Source organism: Macaca mulatta, chromosome 20 (genome assembly GCF_049350105.2).
Source record: "Macaca mulatta isolate MMU2019108-1 chromosome 20, T2T-MMU8v2.0, whole genome shotgun sequence".
NCBI lineage: Eukaryota > Metazoa > Chordata > Mammalia > Primates > Cercopithecidae > Macaca > Macaca mulatta.
Window position 1 is genome coordinate 53,025,319 of NC_133425.1, and position 18,981 is coordinate 53,044,299.

Sequence of the window (18,981 nt, forward strand, 5' to 3'; positions counted from 1 at the left end):
TCTGTGTGCCAGGAGTCCTGGCACAGAAGACTGGGGCCTCTACTCAGGATCTTACAAGGTATTGGATAGACTACATTCTCATCTGGAACTTGGGGTCCTCTCCAAGCTAACGTGGTTGTTGGCAGAATGCAGTTCCTTGCAGCTGTAGACGAAGGTCCCCTTTTTCTCCACTGTCTGCCAACGTGTGAGGAGCCTGCACTCACAGTTCCGTGGCCCTCTCACTGCTTGATATGGTGAGGCTTCGTGTCCCCACCCAAATCTCATCTTGAATTGAAATCCCCATAATCCCCATGTGTCAAGGGAGAGGGGTGGAGGTCACTGAATCATGAGGGCGGTTTCCCCCATGCTGTTTTCATGATAGTGAGTTCTCACAAGATCTGATGGTTTTATAAAGGACTCTTCCCTCTTTGCTCGGCATATCTCCTTCCTGCCGCCTTGTGAAGGTGGTGTCTTGCTTCCCCTTCGCCTTCCGCCATAATTGTAAGTTCCCTGAGGCCTCTCCAGACATGCAGAACTGTTAAGTCAATTAAACCTCTTCCCTTTACAAATTACCCAGTCAAGGACAGTTCTTTATAGTAGTAAGAGATAGACTAATACAGTAACTTATTTCTTCATGGCTAGCAAAAGAAACTCTTCTCTAGTTCTTCTAAAGGATCAACTGATTGGGTCAGGCCCCCTCAGGATAATGTCCCTTTTAATTAACTTAAAGTCCATTAGGGACTTTAATTACATCTGCAAAATCCCTTCACTTTTGCCACAGAATGCAACCTAATCACAGTACGGATTATCCCATCACATTCACAGGTCCTGCTGAAACTCAAGGGGAGGTTATTATACAAGGGCATGAGTCACTAGGGGTCATCTTAGACCTGCATATAAAAGGGTCTTTGGAGCCAAACTTCAATTAGCCACACCAACAACTAAAATCTACCAGCAGGGACTAGCATAAGCAAAAGCAAACTTGGAGAATCCAATCAAGTTTCAAGGACAGATACCAATGAACACTTTTATTTACCGATAAAATATAAAAATCCAGGTCTCTTAAATCCACACAATCTCTCCAAATATTTGGCAAGATTGATCCCAAGTCCGTACGGGTGGGTAACAAGAATAAAGGGGTCTCTGCTCAGAGAGACTTATTGTTGTTCAGAGTTCTGCCCTGCTTCCCTCTAAATGCTCACCAACCTGGGCTCTTCTAGAGTGGGCAGACAGGCCTTATTCTAAGCATAGGACTAGCCCCATTTGTGTGTGACACTAAGTTCCTCCAATGGTCCAAACTAAGCGTGGATGACTATCCAACATCACACACAAATGCACATCCCCTCTCTTTACAAGACATGCAGAATCTCAAGATATCTCAAGATATGCAGCAAGTTTAATACCTGAAGGTTAACAGAAATGACAACAGGACACAGATACAATGCTACAGTAAAATGTGGTTGGGGGTGGAAGGGGGCAGAGGAACACTGGATATCATCACAGCAACCAGTGAGTGAGTCCTCTGGTGCCCTGAGGAGGTTGTGAGACACTTAACTCATGTCACAAAGAATGGAGTAAACTAACAACTCTGAAAGACAAGCAGGTGGCAGCATTGCTGAGATGAGACTCAGGGCAGGGGTCTGGAGCTCGTCACAGAGTGTTAATGCTCCAGGATGCCTGGGCTCATGAGTGTTCTGGTCAGCATTTTAACATCAGAAGAAGGGCTTCTTCAGGACACACTCCCTTCTCTTAACATGAGGTGAAGAAACCCATCCCATTCTGAGTAACCGGGCCCCATAATACCTTGGTCTTTTGATACACAGCAGCACTACACACCACTGCGCCCCCCAGCCAGCTTCACTCTATCTAAGCACCCACTCTGCAAATGGATCTCAGAGTGAACAAATCCAGAGGAGGTGGGAGGAGCCACCGTGGTGGGATGTGAGGGACAGGAGTTGGCTGGAGGAGCAGATGGGTCCCATGTCAGGTCCCTCCTAGGCATCATGAAGATTGCTATCACTCAGAAGCACCTTTTCCCCAGGTTTGAAGGCTGGCATCCCAAGGTAGGGGCAGCTGGCACAGCGGAAGGCATCGCCCAGGTAGCACTGGAGAGAGAAAATGGGGAAGCCAAGGGTCAGCTTATCCCACGCATACCAGCCAGAAGAAAGAAATTCCTAATTTCATGTGGTCACAGTGGCCTGAAGGAAATGGCTGAGTATGTTTGCAGGTCCAATTGAGTCCCAAATATTAAAAGTTTTCAAGATTTCTGGTTTCGTGAAAAACTACAGTCAAGAAAAGTTCCCTAGGAGGCCATAGTTCTTTTGTTTTTTTGAGACAGAGTCTCACTCCATAGCCCAGGCTGGAGTGCAGTGGCGCGATCTTGGCTTACTGCAAGCTCCACCTCCTGGGTTCCTGCCATTCTCCTGCCTCAGCCTCCTGAGTAGCTGGGACTACAGGCGCCTGCCACCACGCCCGGCTAATTTTTTTGGATTTTTAGTAGAGACAGGGTTTCACCGTGTTAGCCAGGATGGTCTCGATCTCCTGACCTTGTGATCCATCCGCCTCGGCCTCCCAAAGTGCTGGGATTACAGGCGTGAGCCACCGCACTCGGCCATAGTTCTATATTCTATGCAGTTCAAAACACAACCAACTTCAGCTAAATGTCTAACCATCAGGTCCCACTCTGAAGTACAAAGAAATGGGCCAAAAATAAAAAAACACAACAAGACCCTCCCCTACCAGCACAAGCATGCTAACCCACTCTCATTCTCAGGAGAAAGCCTCTCTCCCCATTACTACCTATGTTCGTGTGCTCACGCATTCGTCTGTTACTAAAATATTTGAGGTGGAGCTTGTATGTGCTTGGTTTAGAAGGAGGCCTAATCCCCCTGGGGGTGTGTGAATGCCGAGGAATGATCCTGATATTTACGTTTCCACAAGCCGACTTAGGTTGGGAGCTCATCTGTTCCCTCGACTTCTCTTTTTCCAGTTCTTCAGCAAGGCCACAGGTGCTGTGGGAAAATCAGTAATTAATGAACGAGAATTGTCACCACCCAGAAATCCCAAATCCTAACAGTGCCAAAATGTGCTTTAAGCCTTTTCTCTTCACACCAGTGTCATAACTCAGAAGCCTATGAGCCAGGCAGACAGCAGCAATGTGAGAGGCTGCTGAGGGAGACAGGAGTGGGAGGAGGATGAGGGAAGTAGAGTATGTGTATTCTGTTTACAGAGGGCAGCCACTACTCAACTTCAGCTGGTAATCATGCTGGGGAAAGTGGACCCAGTTTGCCATATTTTCCAAATTCAAGAACAGAAGGGGAAAAAAATCTGTCTTCACTTGTAATTTCCTGATTTGTAAATGCTGGCAGCTTTTACATTTAAAAAACACTGATGATTAAACAAGCCTGAATACCACTGATTAACTTTCTACAATCCTTCCCATCCATTTATAAAAACAAATGTGAAGACACCAAGGTCTCACTCTGATGCCCAGGCTGGAGTGCAGTGGCACAATCGTGGCTTACTGGTAGGGTTTTGAGGAAGAGTGAAATTAGATGCATGGCACGATTACGGCTCACTGCAGCCTCGACATCCCAGGCTCAAGTGATCCTCCTGCCTTTGCCTCCCAAGTAGCTGGGACCACAGGCACATACCACCATGCCTGGCTAATTTTTTTTTTTTTAAATTATTTGCAGAGATGGTCTCCCTGTATTGCCCAGGCTGGAAAACGTATGTTTTAAAAATAGTACAGCACTGTGATGACTTGAGCACAAAGCCACTGCATGCAGCATGGCAGGCTCCAGTCACCCCAGCACTCACCAGTTCTTACAGGCCTTCCTCTTTTTCCCTTCTCCACAAGAAGCAGCCCGCAGGGAAGCCGGATCTGGCTTCTTCAAGTCTTCTGGATCCAGCAGCTCATCTGAGTCAATGAGATCCTGGAGAGTGTTCAAAGCAATGAGTGACACAGTCGTGGTCTCTGCTAATGAAAAGCTAAAGTGACCACAGGCTTTAAGAGGAAACTTGGAGTCCAGGCTAAAGAAGGTGTCCACCCTGTCCTACTTTTGGTTGATCATCATGTTCAACCTGACCACATGCTCAAGAGGCCAACAGTGAGTTAAACTACATCCACAGAAGATGCACTAGGATGTGAAGGAATTAGAAACAAATTTACATGAGAAAAAGCTGTAAGACTGGCCAGTATTGTGTAGAGAATATACACATGTTGGGGGTTAGGGGCAGGAATGAGGAGAAGGGAGGGAACAGGCAGAACAGAGAGGGACAGAAGTGTTTATGAAGAGTCATGTGAAAAAGGGAATAAAACATCTTCTACATAATCCCAGAGAAAAATCAAATAATTATATATACCTTTATGTAATTCTTTGTAAATGTGTAGACACTTAGTCTGTAAACCCTATGAGAGCATGAACCTGACTTATTTTGCTCACTACTCTAACTTCAATAGTAGAGGTGTAGAAATGAAGAATTTTATTACAGGCAGGGCCAATCGAAGATGGAAAACAGGGCTTTTTAAAGCATGGAACGTTCAGCAACTTGCCCAAACAAAGGTGCCAATAAAACTATTTAAGCTGACAAAATCTTTTCAGGTTTACACATGCCCACAAGAGTTTTCAACATATCATATGAAGTGAGAACAAGAAATTATGTGGGGAAAAAGAAATGCTAAAAAATTTAAAATGCCACCAACACAGCTGAGTGCAGTGGCTCACGCCTGTAATCCCAACACTTCGGGAGGCCAAGGTGGGCAGATCACTTGAGGTCAGGAGTTTTGAGACCAGTCTGGCCAACATGGTGAAACCCCGTCTCTACTAAAAATACAAAAATTAGCCAGGTATGGTGGCACGTGCCTGTAATCATAGCTACTTGGGAGGCTGAAGCACGAGAATCACTTGAACCCGGGAGTAGAGACTGCAGTAAGCTGAGACTGTGCCATTGCACTCCAGCCTGGGCAAGAGAGCGAGACTCTGTCTCCAAAAAAAAAGAGCCACCAACATGGAGTTTTCTTCTAAATCAAAGATATAAGTGACAGGCATAGTCATAAATCTGGGCTTTAAATACATTCACACCTACAAGTCCAGAAAGGTCACTATAGCTGTTCACACCCAAACCGGGGCCTGAAAGAAAGCCATCAAGTGACCGCGGTGCCAGCTCACCATGCTGTCGTCCTCCATATCGTTGGCTGAGAGGGTCCACAGCTTGGCAGCAGCAGGGTCCACAGCAGGCTTCACTGAGTCCAAGCAATAAAAGAAAAAAACTCCATAAAAACAGTCAGAAACTATTAATTACAAACATACCTAAATGCTTTCTGCTGTGTAGAAAAGAACACACTGGCCTGGGAGGCAGAAGACGTGGGTTCAAAGTCCAGCCCTACTCCTGTAAGAGGACCTTGGGCCAACCACTTTCTGGTAGTTACAGCAGTCACCATTTGCTAAGCACTTGCTTTGTACCAGGCACCATATTAAGCACTTTATATACATTATCTAACTTAATTCTGCTGACAACCTTATGAGGTAACTGTCATCCTAGTTTTACTACTGAGGAAACAGGTTTAGACACTTAGGCTGGTTCCACAGGCTGCAAAGTCTGTCTGATGCTTTTAACCTCCATTCCATATTGCTTCCTCCTTGATACCTTAGTTTCCATCCTATAACATGAAGCTAAATCGTACTCCCTATGTTACTGCAGGTGTTTTGAGGATTAAACGAGAAATGTGTCAAAACGTTTAAAAATAGCAGAGCTTTATAGCCTCATGTAAACCTGCTACATACAAGAAAATAGGCTCTAGAGCTGCTGGTGGCAAGGTAACACCATCAGTGGCAGACAAACCTCACACCTCCCGGTTCTCTGTCTAGTCAGGAGAATGCAAGGAACAGCCCAAGAGCTGAGGCTCAGATGCAGTGTGCGCAAATCCTCGCAGGCCCTTGGGGTAAGAATACCCTCCAGTGATCGTTGTCACAACTGGATGCTCACACCTGCCACAGGGCCAACTGTTCTTCTAAGCTATTCCTACTCATTCTGGAACCATGAGTTGAAAGGTTAGATTCCAAAGGATTTCTTGAAGATTTAGGTTAGATGGTCAAAACCATACAAGGTGGGATGTACCAGTATATATCTGTACATGTGTGCATACCTCACAGCTGGGTCAATTCAGGCATTTAAAAATAGTGATAGGAAGGATGAGCATGGGGCAGTGTGTGTGTGCACGTGTGTGTGCGTGTGTGCTTGTACACAATTTTCTAGGCAGAAGAAATACAGTTCGTAAATGTCGTAGCATCCTCAAAGTAAGAACAGCTGGTTTTTCTGGCATCGGGGAAAAAAGCACATGAGAAGAGGAACAGGGCACTCTCATCTGCCATTACCACTACACTGTGAGGTCTTCTGAGGATAAATGTTAATTCTGGGAACTGGAAGGACTTCATTAATTAAACTGTGTGACTCAGTCCTGTAGAATTAGGAGGCCTCAGTATCTTCTGGTGCAGAAGAAGGAGCTGAACTAGATAATACCTATGCATTATTTCAGTTTGGGATCCTAATATGCCCATGATAATAGTACATTAAGTATTCTTCTATAGTGGAAATGGCAGAAATCAAAGGACTAATCCTCTAAAAATATCACCATTTCATTTATTGCTGGCTCAATTTCTAACATGTCCCTCTAAGCCCATTCAAACAGAAGAATGTCCCTAGGCCAGCCTTACCTGAAGGAGAAGACTTCTTGGTGATGGAAAGCTTAAGCTGACTAGAAGAACCCACTTCAAAGTTTGGTTTTTTGCCTGTGATCTGAACAAACAGCAGATGGTCACTTTCATGACCAAGGTATTCTCGAACAGACTGTACTTCCTCAGGGGTTAGGGGCTCCCGCTGCAGCTAGAATTCAAGACATCAAAAGGATTAGTCCACCCTCCTCTATAAAATGGTTTACTATGTCTACCTACACAGGAGTTAAAGACTCATTTCTGTGCATTAAATATATAACAGTAGATGGTAACAGATATCGCTTTATGCCTCACATTCAGTTTCTCACTGAGAGGAACCCTAGAGTATAACCCTTGTCTGCATGTTTACTTGGAGCCTACCCCTTGGAAAATGTAAAAGTAGTTATAAAATATTAGGTATGAGGCATATGCTAGTTATTGTAGGGGATGTAATATAATTATGAAAATGAACCAGATGTGGTCTTACTGTGTAACAGGAAAGAATGCCCACAATGAACATAGCAGAAATTTATATCCCAAAACACAAAGGGGGAGCAAAATCCTTTCTATGTTCCTTGGGATGAAGTAGCAGAGAGTAAAGGTAGAAAAAAAGGGTTAGGGTGCCACCTCTATGTCCAATAATTATAGACTGGTTATATAAATCATAGTCCATCTATTGCATGGAATACTATTACATCATTAATATGAATGAAGGGAAATACACTGAAGTGGGTAAGTGTCTATGATATCTAAGGGTGAGAAAAAAGCTGGTGATTGAACAATGTATGCATATGATCTTATTTAAATTTTTAAAAAGGTATGTGCATGTAGATGCTTGTAAATACATAGGAAAGGTCTGAATGGACATACAAAAAGGCATTGGTGGCTTCCTCTGGGGAAAGAAGTGTGAGCAAGGAGTAGGATGTCACTTTATATTCTGTATGCTTCAGTATAAAGTGAATTTTTATGAGGAGTCTGATATAGTTTGGATATGTGTCCCCTCTAAATCTCATGTTGAATTGTAATCCCCAGTGTTGGAGGTGGGGCCTGGTGAGAGGTGACTGGATCATGGGGGCAGACTGCTCATGCATGGTTTAGCACCATCCGAATTCTCATGAGACGTGGTTGTTGTAAAGTGTGGCACCTTCCCCACCCCAACTCTTCCTCTCTTTCTTGATCCTGCCTTTGCCATGTGATGTGCCTGCTCCTGCTTCACCTTCTGCCATGAGTAAAAGTTCCTTGAGGCCTCCCTAGAAACCCAGCAGTTGCACGCCCATGCTTCCTGTACAGTCTGCAGAACAGTGAGCCAATTAAGCCTCTTGTCTTTACAAATTATTCAGTCTTAGGTATTCCTTTACAGGAACAGAAGAACGGTCTAATACACATTCCTTATTTTAAAATCAAGCACAGAAAACCTTAAGCTAAAAGGAAAAATAAGAAAGCGCTGGCATAATGAATCTAAGGCCTGGCAGGATGCAGTGGCTCACGCCTGCAATACCAGCAATTTGGAAGGCTGAGGCGGGTAGATCACCTGAGGTCAGGAGTTCGAGAACAGCCTGGCCAACATAGCGAACCCCCATCTATACTAAAAATACAAAAAATTAGCTGGGTATGGCGGTGCATGCCTGTAATCCCAGCTACTTGGGAGGCTGAGGCAGGAGAATTGCTTGAACCCAGGAGGCGGATGTTGCAGTGAGCAGAGATCGTGCCACTGCACTCCAGTCTGGGCAACAGAGCAAGACTGTCTCCAAAAAGAAGAAAAAAAAAATTAAAAAAAATAAAAAATAAAGAATTTAAGGCCCTACGTTATGTAAGAAATAACAGGCACATCAGCTATCATGCTGTAACATTTACCTCTCCCACATCCAAGAAAATTTTAACATCAAAGAGTGTAGAAATATAAACACTTCTGCTTAATTTAAATATTTCCACTGAATTGTCAGAAAAAGAACTTTGCCCCTAACCTATTCCAGCCTCCCACCAAAAATGTGAGGCTGAACTAGGTGACAGTGTTCACCCAGGCCTAGGATTCGGGTCTACTGAGAGGTGGGTGTTGGAAGCAACAGAGCTGCTGCTCATGCCCCTCAGCTGTCACTACCACTAAACTAGTACCAAGGAGACAAGAACAAGCCCCAGCCCACATGGGCCAAGTTGAGTCTCTTCGAAGTTGATTATTCTCACAAGTTTTTTTTTTTTTTTTTGAGACAGAGTCTCACTCTGTCGCCCAGGCTGGAGTGCAGCGGCATGATCTCGGCTTACTGCAAGCTCCACCTCTTAGGTTCACACCATTCTCCTGCTTCAGCCTCCCAAGTAGCTGGGACTATAGGCGCCTGCCACCAGGCCCAGCTAATTTTTTTGTATTTTTAGTAGAGATGGGGTTTCACCATGTTAGCCAGGATGGTCTCAATCTCCTGACCTCGTGATCCACCTGCCTCGGCCTCCTAAAGTGCTGAGATTACAGACATGAGCCACAGCACCCGGCCTATTCTCACAAGTTTTGTCCTTTGAAGCATCATGTATCTTACATGCAAAGCATTTCTTGTTTCCTAGTTCTAAGCAATACTGATTACCTCACCTGCAGGGCATCAAAGAAAGCTGTCTACAAACATACCTCTTTCACTTCCACAAGACCAGAAAGAGTCAGGGCTGAACACAGCTTAGATGCTGTCTTCACTTTGCTATTGTTATCTGCCAAAAGGAAAATCTCAATTAATAGCTTTATAGGTCAAAGTAGGAAAAATAATAAAGGCTCAATCCTATGTGGGTTAGCAAGCATTCAAACAATAATAACCAGGCGGGCATGGTGGCTCATGTCTGTAATCCCAGCACTTTGGGAGACTGAGGTGGACAGATCACTTGAGGCCAGGAGTTCAAGACCAATCTGGCCAACACAGCAAAATCCCGTCTCTACTAAAAATACACACAAAAAAAATAGCCAGGCGTAGTGGCACATGCCTGTAATCCCACTTACTTGGGAAGCTGAGGCATGAGAATCACTTGAACCCAGGAGGTGGGGGTTGCAGTGAGCCGAGACTGCACCACTGCACTCTGGCCGGCACAACAGAGTGAGACTTGATCTCAAAGAAAAAACAAAAAACAAAACAAAACAAAATAACCTATTCTGTTTAATGTACAGATGGTCCTTGACTTAATGATGGTTCTACTTATAATTTTTCAACTTTTATGATGGTGTAAAAGTGATACCCATTCAAGTAGAAACCGTATACTTCAGTTTTCACTAAACTACATGAGATACTCAGCACTATTATAAACAGGCTTTGTGTTAGATGATTCTGCCCAACTGTAGGCTAATGCAAGTGTCCTAAGCGTGTTTAAGGTAGGCTAGGCTAAGCTAAGCAATTACGTTTAGTAGGTTAGATGAATTACATGCATTTTCGTCTTAATAGCATTTATCAGGACGTAACTCCATTGTAAGATGAGGACAACTGTATATACATTTTAGTGATATTATTTTATTCTTCTTCTTATTATTATTTTTGAGACAGGGTCTCACTTTGTCATGAAGTGCAGTGGCATGATCTTGGCTCATTGCAGCCTCGACCTCCCAGGTTCAAGCAATCCTCCTGCCTCAGCGCCTACCAAGTAGCTGGGACTATAGGTGGGCACCACCATGCCTGGCTAATTTTTGTATTTTTTGTAGAGACGGGGTTTCGCCATGTTGCCCAGGCTAGTCTCGAACTCCTGGACTCAAGCAATGCACCTGCCCTGGCCTCTCAAACTGCTTCGATTACGGGTATGAGCCACTGTGCCTGGCCATAGTGATACTATTTTAACTTGACAAACACTTTTTTTTTGTTCAAAGTGTTTTTACCTAAGCTCTTAAATGTTATAATTCCATTATTATTATTTTTTTTATCACTCTGCTTCTTGAAACCCCTTCCAGAGGTTGTGAGATAATGACTATGAAAAGAGGCTTATGAACTGCAAAGTGCACAGAAATACAAGTATTCTTTCTGTATAGTTCTTTTTTGCTCTCTATATAGTTCTGACTGAGACACTGCATTTAGTCACGTAAGGTTTAAACTCCCAGCAAAGAATGCTGATGTATACTACACATAACACAAAGTTCTATTTCCCCATAAACAACGAACACCTTTATACATTTCAAAATACTTTCATTTCTATTATTCTATTTGATGAAATTGTTACATTTTGACTGAAAGTCTAGTGAAAAATATTAAAATCCAGAACTGAATCACTCTGACAGCTATACCACTGATCAAAAAATTTTTTACTTCATGAACACTGTCATTAGTTTCACATGAATCAATAATTACCACATCACCCCTAGAGTTCCAGTCATTATTTTTAAACCTTTTATTTTGAAATAACTATAGATTCACAGGAAGTTGGAAAAAACAAAAAAGTTCTATATATTAAGGAGGTCTTCACTTCGTCTCTCCCCACAGTAACATCTTACCCAATTATAGCCTGATATGAAGACCAGGAAATTGATACTGATGGTCCACATAGCTTTTTCAGATTTCATTACTTTCATATGTACTCGTTTGGCAGAGGGGGCTTTATAGTTCCAAGTAATTTTATTACATGTGTAGATATGTGTAACCACCACCACATTCAGAACACAGAATTGTTCCATCTATAAAGGAGAAGCATTATACTTCCCCTTTATAGCTCCACACACCCCTTTCCTCCCACTTCTAACCTCTGGCAAACTCTAATCTGATCTCCACTACTATAATTTTGTTATTTCAAGAATATGAATGGAATTGTACAGCACAGAGCCTTTTGAGATTGGCTTTTTTCACTCAGCTACTTCCCTTGATATCCATCCAAGCTGATGTACATATAGTTAGCGTGTTCCTTTTTATTGCTGCATCACTTTCCATATTATGAACATATCAAAGTTTATTCACCTGCAAAAGGACCCACTTTTAGATGGCAGTTTCCTTCTATTTTGTTACATAATGAGTCAGCCAAAGACTACAATTTCTCCAGATATGTTGCTTCAGATTTTAACAATAACTTATCCCCAAGGAAAAGGTTTTGCTATAGGAATACTGATCTCCCAATGATATTTCCTGCTCAGGGAGATGCAGCACACATGCTCAAAGACTCAACCCTGTCAAATGTGTTTTTCAAGTGAAGATCTCCTTACCTACAGCTGTCTCTACCGGCTCTTTCAGAAAAAGACATCCACCAGGCCGAAGGATCCGGGCGATTTCAGCCAAAATCTCAGCACTGTGCAGAGTGGTGCTTCCCGGGACTAAACCCGACAAAATAATGTCAAAGCTGGATTCTTTGTGGGCAGCTGAAAAGAAAAGGACTCTAATTAGCAATCATCTGGCCTGGGACAATCTCCTGGTCCCTTTCAACCCCCAACAAAGGCTACAGACCTCACCCTGAGAGAATGGACACCACTCGGTATCCATCCAAGAAGCTGGATTAATAGTAAGCATTTTAAAAAAACATGGAATAGCTACACAGAAAGAACATCATACTTATGGAAATCATCAACTACAATCCTAAGCTCAGTGTATCTCAACTGAAAAACAACCGGGTGACGAGCCACCACTATCACATGCCACCCTAAATGAAAACTCAGATATTAAGGAACCACAGAAATGCAACACTCCCACAGAAACCCCTCCAGCCTCATACAGACAACATGGGTGGGTACTTACACTGCAACAGCTGGTTGATGTTTTCCACAGACACATGGCCTTCATTGCCAGTTAACACTTGAAGCTTATCCACCAGACCTTTCAGAGCCTCCACTGGGGATGACTTATCCCAGACCACTGCCACAAACTGGCCAGCAGAGATCCCAAAATCTGCCATTCTTGCAGTGCAGTACTGATGGACCTAAAAACTGCTGGCCAAAAGAGAATCAAGACTGGGCAAAGACAAAGTGCAATTTAATCCATGAGGTATCATAAAATATGATTAGAATCCCAACCTAACTTGTAACCGCCCACTAGGGAATGCTGACATTAGAAACCCTACTGTATATGCTAAAGAGTCTGAATACATGAACCCCATTATCTCAAGTCTTCATAATCCCAACATTCCCAAAGAAGGCCGATAGCTTCCTTGGTGAGAATCCTGACTTGGAAGAGTCAACAAAGGGGATTAGAGGCAAATAAGAAGGTTGGAGGCAGAAAGATGATTTCCTCTTTAAGATAATTCAGCATGAACGGAATGCAAAACACATAGGACATCAATTAGGCAAAGTGTGACTCAGCAAGGAAGGCAAATAAATTGACAGAAATAATCCAACCACAGGTTCAATGTTTTTAAAATGAAACAACACATTTAAAATTTGCAAATTGAATACTGGTATTTTCCCTTTCATCAAAATATGAAAATTTAATTTCACTGACTCTGCAGTGATCAAGAATACTTACCACGTCTATACCATTTAATATTAGCCAGACTGTTCAAAGCATCTTCTAAACATTATCTCGACTAAATCTCAGAACAGCCTTAAACTAGATATTATTACCATTTTACAGTCTGGAAACTCAGGCAATTTACTTTGTCCAAGTCACACAACTAGTGGGTGTTACATGGATAAAGTGAGAACTAGGATTTGAATCCAAATTCATCTGACCGTAAAGCCCATGCTTTTAACCTTTGGAAATTTCCCTCCATAGATCAACTTTCTCTTCTACTTGATACTCAGGTGAGTATATAATACGCTCACAAAGAAAGTAGTTCAAGAGATAGTACTCTATTCAGTTCCTTTCATTCTTAAACATTAATGACACCAGTTTCCAATTTAACATAGCTCAAATAAATGAAACAAACAATTTCTGGTAGAGGGGTCAAACTTGGATTAGTTTTATGTTGAACATTTCAGACTTCTGCAGAGGTGGCCAACTCAGTGGCAATCATGCCACCACAGATACAGACTGAATTTAAGCCAAGTCACTACACTCTCGTTTCTTTTAAAATGTTGACTTCAGCTGGGTGCAGTGGCTCACACCTGTAATTTCAGCACTTTGGGAAGCCAAGCCAGGCAAATTGCCTGAGCCCAAGAGTTTGAGACCAGCCTGGCCAACATAGTGAAACCCCATCTCTACTAAAAATACAAAAATGAGCTGGGCGTGGTGGTGCACGCCTGTAATCCCAGCTACTCAGGAGGCTGAGGCAGGAGAATCGCTTGAACCTGGGAGGTGGAGGTTGTAGTGAGTCAAGATCGTGCTGCTGCACTCCAGCCTGTTGACAAAGTGAGACTGTCTCAAAAAATAAAAATAAAAATAAAAAAATAAACAATTATAGCTCATGCCTATTATCCCAGCACTTTGGGAAACCGAGGCAGGTGGCTCCCTTGAGTCCAGGAGTTCAAGACCAACCTGGGCGACATGGTGAAACCCCATCTCTACTAAAAATACAAAAATTAGCTGGGTGTGGTGGCAGAATCTGTGGTAGTCTTATGTGGTAATCTTATGTAGTCCCAGCTATTGGAGTGGAGGAGAGGGCCTGAGGCGGCAGGACTGCTTGAGCCCAGGAGCTTGAGGCTGCAGTAAGCCAAGATTCCAGCCTGGGTGACAGAGCAAGACCCTGTCTCAAAAAAACCAAAGTTTACTTCAAGTAACTCTCCTCTTTGCCTACAAAACATACGCAGGATGTCAAATATTTAACACTCAAGCATTAAATACTACAGCACTTTGATCTGTCACTCTTTTTCTAAAGGAGTTACTAAACGTTTTATTTGCTAGAGTGAAGTCAATTAGCCTTCTGGATCCACGGCCTCCATAATCTGGCTCTACCTGTATCTCCCACCACTCCAAAGTGATCCCACCTTATTCTATGAAAACCCTTTGCATTTTCCCTTAATTGTGCCTTTTATCTAGCTCCTTCTGTATGATCCAACTGCTAGCGCCCCTAAAAGGATGCTAAGTGTTATCAGACAAGTAGGATTCTTTAGTCATTTAACTCTGTTTTTTTAATGGCAGAGGGCAAGTAAAAATGGAAAAAGAAAAGAAAAAAAATTATACAAAAGAGAATAATTCTGGTTTTTTTTTGGTGGGGGGGTGGGGAGGATGGAGTTTCACTCTTGCTGTCCAGGCTGGAGTGCAATCGTGGCTCACAGCAACCTCCGCCTCCCCGGTTCAAGCGATTCTCACGCCTCAGCCTCCTGAGTAGCTAGGATTACAGACGTGCATCACCACACCCGGCTAATTTTGTATTTTTTTAGTAGAGGGGGTTGGTCAGGCTGGTCTTGAACTCCCAGCCTGAGGTGATCCGCCTGCCTCGGCCTCCCATAGTGATGGGATTACAGGCATGAGCCATGTGCTCAGCTAATTCTGTGGTTTTTTTGATTGTTAGTCCTGTTTTTTGAGACAGAGTCTCACTTCATCATCCAGGCTGGAATGCAGTGACACAATCTCGACTCAGTGCAACCTCCACCTTCAGAGTTCAAGCAATTTTCATGCCTCAGCCTCCCAAGTAGCTGGAATTACAGGTGGACACCACCACACCTGGCTAATTTTTGTATTTTTAGTAGTGACAGGGTTGTTGGCCAGGCTATTCTCAAACTCCTGACCTCAAGTGATCTGCCCGCCTTGGCCTCCGTGCTGGGATTAAAGGCATGAGCCTCCGTGCCCGGCCAATTCTGGTTTTTAAATCCCTAAACAGCACACAATCAAGAACTGAAACTTTTAATTGGCACATGATGTCGAGGAAGAACCCCTGCAAACTTTAAGGTGTGCCATATGGGATCAATCTCACATTTAAGAACCAGCCAGGCAAGATGGGAGTATAGATTGCTGGACATTAAGTTATCAGAATAAAAATGATCTGTTTCTAGAATGATGTTGGAATAGGTTCTTCCTTGGGATAACAGAAAAGGATGATAAAGACCCCACCTACTAGACTACTGCAACTTTGCACTGTATTTACAGAAAAACCCTCATGAAGGAAACGAGGGGCAAAAGCTTACTTATCAACTAGAGAAAAACAAAAAGCCAAATGTCTAGACCTTTTCAGCAACATTTATGGAGGCAGTTTTATAGGGCACAGGTTTTGAGTGCAGATGACCTAGGGTCCTATCTACCACTGGATCTTATGGGCATATGACCATAGATAAGTTACTAGACTCTTTGAATTTGTTTTTTCATCAGTAAAGTAGGGATAATAACCTCATATTTTGCGAGGCTGCTGTAAGAAGCAAATGAGAAGATAATAATATGTAAGGCACTCGGCAGGCTCTGGCACACAGAGCTCTGTAAAGTAATGTTCTAGAACTCTGGGCTTCCACTTTTCTGTGGCTAGTTTACCAGCCTTTGCTTCAAACAGTCCTATAAAACCCTGTTTCTCCTTAGCCATGCCTGATAGGAGGACACCCCAGGGAGTGAGAGGAAGCTGCTTTTTCATTGTTAGAATTAGTGTAAGAGCTGTGCTTTATGATCTTTGGACAGTACTCCAGTGGGACTGTGTCAGTAAATTAGAAGAATGTAAAATGCTTTGCGTTCTGTATCTCCCAAAACTAATCTTATGGTAAGAGGAGCTTATGAACTACATTAATTAAACATCAAACCTCAAAAAACAGGCATAGCCACTACTTTCAGTCAGCATTTTTCAAATAAAATAGGAGATAATATTCCTTCAAATATCTAAAACCAAAGTGTGATACTTTTCATCATCAGTTTTATTTTGCTGTTGTGAATTTGTCTTTTAAAACAAAAAAACCCATAACGAAAAAGTGTCCCGTATCTAAGACAACATGCTCAGAAGCTGTGATTCAGGACCCAGCTTCATAATAAGAGGTGGCATCATTGTCACGTCACTGAGCTCATTAGGTGCCTCTCCAACCCTGACTGAGGCACACACATGTCCATGGCCCTTCTAAAATGTTACTGGCAGGCAGTAAAAGCAGATGTCTGAGAACAGACGGTTTTTCAGGTGCCCAGTAAGCATCAAATCTTGAGGCATTTGGTCTCTCTTCTGGTGAAACGGGACAAAAGAAAATAGTAAGACTGAAATTTGGGCTTCAGATAAAAAAATCCTTTAACTTGGGTGCATAAAAGAATTCCAAGAATACTGACAGTTATCAGAAAGGAAAATCCTAATTAAAATTAACTAACTGGGCTGGGTGCGGTGACTCACGCCTGTAATCCCACACTTTGGGAGGCCTAGGCAGGTGGATCACCTGAGGTCAGAGTTCAAGACCAGCCTGGCCAACATGGAGAAACCCTGTCTCTACTAAAAATACAAAGATTAGCTGGATATGGTGGCCTGCACCTGTAATCCCAGCTACTTGGGAGGCTGAGGTAGGGAGAATTGCTTGAACTCAGGAGGTGGAAGTTGTAGTGGGCCAAGATCTTGCCACTGCACTCCAGCCTGGGCAACAGAGTGAGACTCCATCGCAAAAGAAAAAAAAAATTAAAAAAATAAAATTAACTGAAGCTCTTGTGCACCTACATGTCACTGCCTGGCCTCTGGGTGACTAGTGCCAAGTGGGCCTAACCAGCCTGCTGTGCAATCCAAGTCAGCCATTGCCCCTCTCTGGGCCTCAGTTTCCCTGCCAGCTTTAGCAGAATGGTAGGAAGGCACAATTACAATCTGCAAATGAGACCTAAGAAACCTACTATGTGCCTGTCCCTACACAGGAGACAGACAAGAAGACACTTGTTCCCTGCCCTCAAGAGAATTCTCTGTCTAGACACTTAGACTAGGACCTTAGAGATTTTTTTTTTTTTTTTTTGGCAGAGTCTTGCTCTGTTGCCCAGGCTGGAGTGCAGTGGCACGATCTTCGCTGACTACAACCTCCGACTCTGGGGTTCAAGCGATTCTCCTGCCTCAGTCTCCCAAGTAGCTGGGATTACAGGCACCCACGACCACGCCCAGTTAATTTTTGTATTTTTAGTACAGATGCAGTTTCGCCATGTTGCCCACGCTGGTCTCGAACTCCTGGGCTCACGTGATCCACCCACTTCAGTCTCTCAAAGTGCTGGGATTACAGGCATGAGCCTGGCCCAGAATTTTTTTTTAAAAAGTGAGAATCAACAATGAAACAAGAATATCTCTAGGCATTTGGCATGTGTCAGGAATTAGAGTTTCAGAAAGGATACCCAAATGTTAGTTTCCACAGGAAAGGCTCATTTAAAGCTGGGTGGACAGAACTCAGAAACAAATCCTCATGGAGAGGAGTGTTTTACCTAAAACAGAAATATGGATCTAAAATTTTAACCTTTGGGGTAAGTTTTGGCTTAGGAGGTCTTCCCCACACCCGTGCAGGGGAAGCGGATATTCTGAAAAGACTAGAGTTGACAAGGGATGTGCAAAACACAACTTTCACAGATACAAAGATGGGGTCTGAGTGCAAACACAAAATCGACAGAATCACATGCTCTTGTCCTTAGTTACTCTTAGTCCAAAAACCATTTACTTCTTCCTATTAAGCCTTCTCTGATGACACCCCCGTGAAGGGCTCTGTTAGTGACTGGACCGTGACCTCCTTGAGCCATCCAGAGCTCGGCACTCAGTAACGTCAGAATGAAGGGCACCAGCCTTTCCCGAACTTGCAGATCCTACAAATCACCCGAGGGAGTGGTTAAAATGAGATTCCTGGACCACACCCAGAACCACTCAATCAATCCTCCAGGACAAAGGCCTGGCTGGCTGTCCTAGTAACAAGCATCCTTCCGATCTGGATATTTAACTATACCAACTCAACACGCTGGGGATTCGGACAAGTCGCAGGTTCGAAATTATAACCGTGAGATCAGGTACCCCGCCAAGCTTTCGTGCTTTGCTGCCAAGCACCCCCAGGGACCCAAACTTCACGGGGACTGAGGCCCAAGGTCACAACGACTGGCTACTGGTAGGACAGGGTCTCAGAACCAGGTCTCCCGGACCCCAGAGCTCGGAGCCCTTTCTCCTCAGCGTGGTGTCCCCGGGGCCTCAGAGTAGGGCTGGCTGCGCAAGGGACGAGGCAGCCTGGGAACGGCAGAAATTCCCGGTCAGGACCCCGGGGCGGTTAGGGCCGGCCCTGGCCCCGCACACCAACTTCTCAGGAATAAACCCGCCGGGACTCTCAGCGGGGCGTCCGTGGCTGCGTTCGCATCGAGGGACAGGGGTAAAGAAGAGGAAATTAGAGGATATAGGGACGAGGGTGGGCCGGGAGGGGACAGTTGAGGGAGCTCTGGCTCTCAGCCGGCCCCCACCACTCTCACCTGCCGCCTGGGCTCGCTCCCGGCTTCTCCTCAGCGGTCGACTCCACGCCTCGCGCCTCTCGCGAGAGGAGGAGGCTCCACGGCGCGACTACTTCCGCTCTCCTAGTGCAGTGGTCCCGACGCTG

General features: G+C 44.0%; 1 protein-coding gene and 1 long non-coding RNA gene across 13 annotated transcripts; one reads left to right on the plus strand and one right to left on the minus strand.

Annotated features, from left to right (window-relative positions):
- Window positions 1-992: 992 nt before the first annotated feature.
- CIAPIN1 (cytokine induced apoptosis inhibitor 1) lies at window positions 993-18,900 on the minus strand. 12 transcript variants are annotated; one of them, XM_077986257.1, is made up of 10 exons: window positions 17,523-18,900; window positions 16,190-16,934; window positions 12,359-13,821; window positions 11,833-11,985; window positions 9,304-9,380; window positions 6,696-6,864; window positions 5,151-5,224; window positions 3,799-3,914; window positions 2,909-2,990; window positions 993-2,084 (listed from the first exon to the last, which is right to left on the minus strand). In XM_077986257.1, exons 3-10 carry the CDS (start codon window positions 12,513-12,515, stop codon window positions 1,974-1,976), a joined length of 939 nt encoding a protein of 312 aa, XP_077842383.1. In that variant the 5' UTR covers window positions 12,516-13,821; window positions 16,190-16,934; window positions 17,523-18,900; the 3' UTR covers window positions 993-1,973. The 12 variants fall into 12 exon arrangements, with proteins under 12 accessions (XP_077842383.1, XP_002808346.2, XP_028696660.1 ...); XM_002808300.4 differs by lacking the exon at window positions 16,190-16,934 and having other exon boundaries at window positions 12,359-12,546; window positions 18,857-18,900; XM_028840827.2 differs by lacking the exon at window positions 16,190-16,934 and having other exon boundaries at window positions 12,359-12,549; window positions 18,857-18,900.
- On the plus strand, window positions 13,913-18,901 carry LOC144338053 (uncharacterized). Its single transcript, XR_013411814.1, has 2 exons — window positions 13,913-15,144; window positions 17,509-18,901. It is a non-coding gene; the product is annotated as an uncharacterized LOC144338053 (long non-coding RNA).
- Window positions 18,902-18,981: the final 80 nt, after the last annotated feature.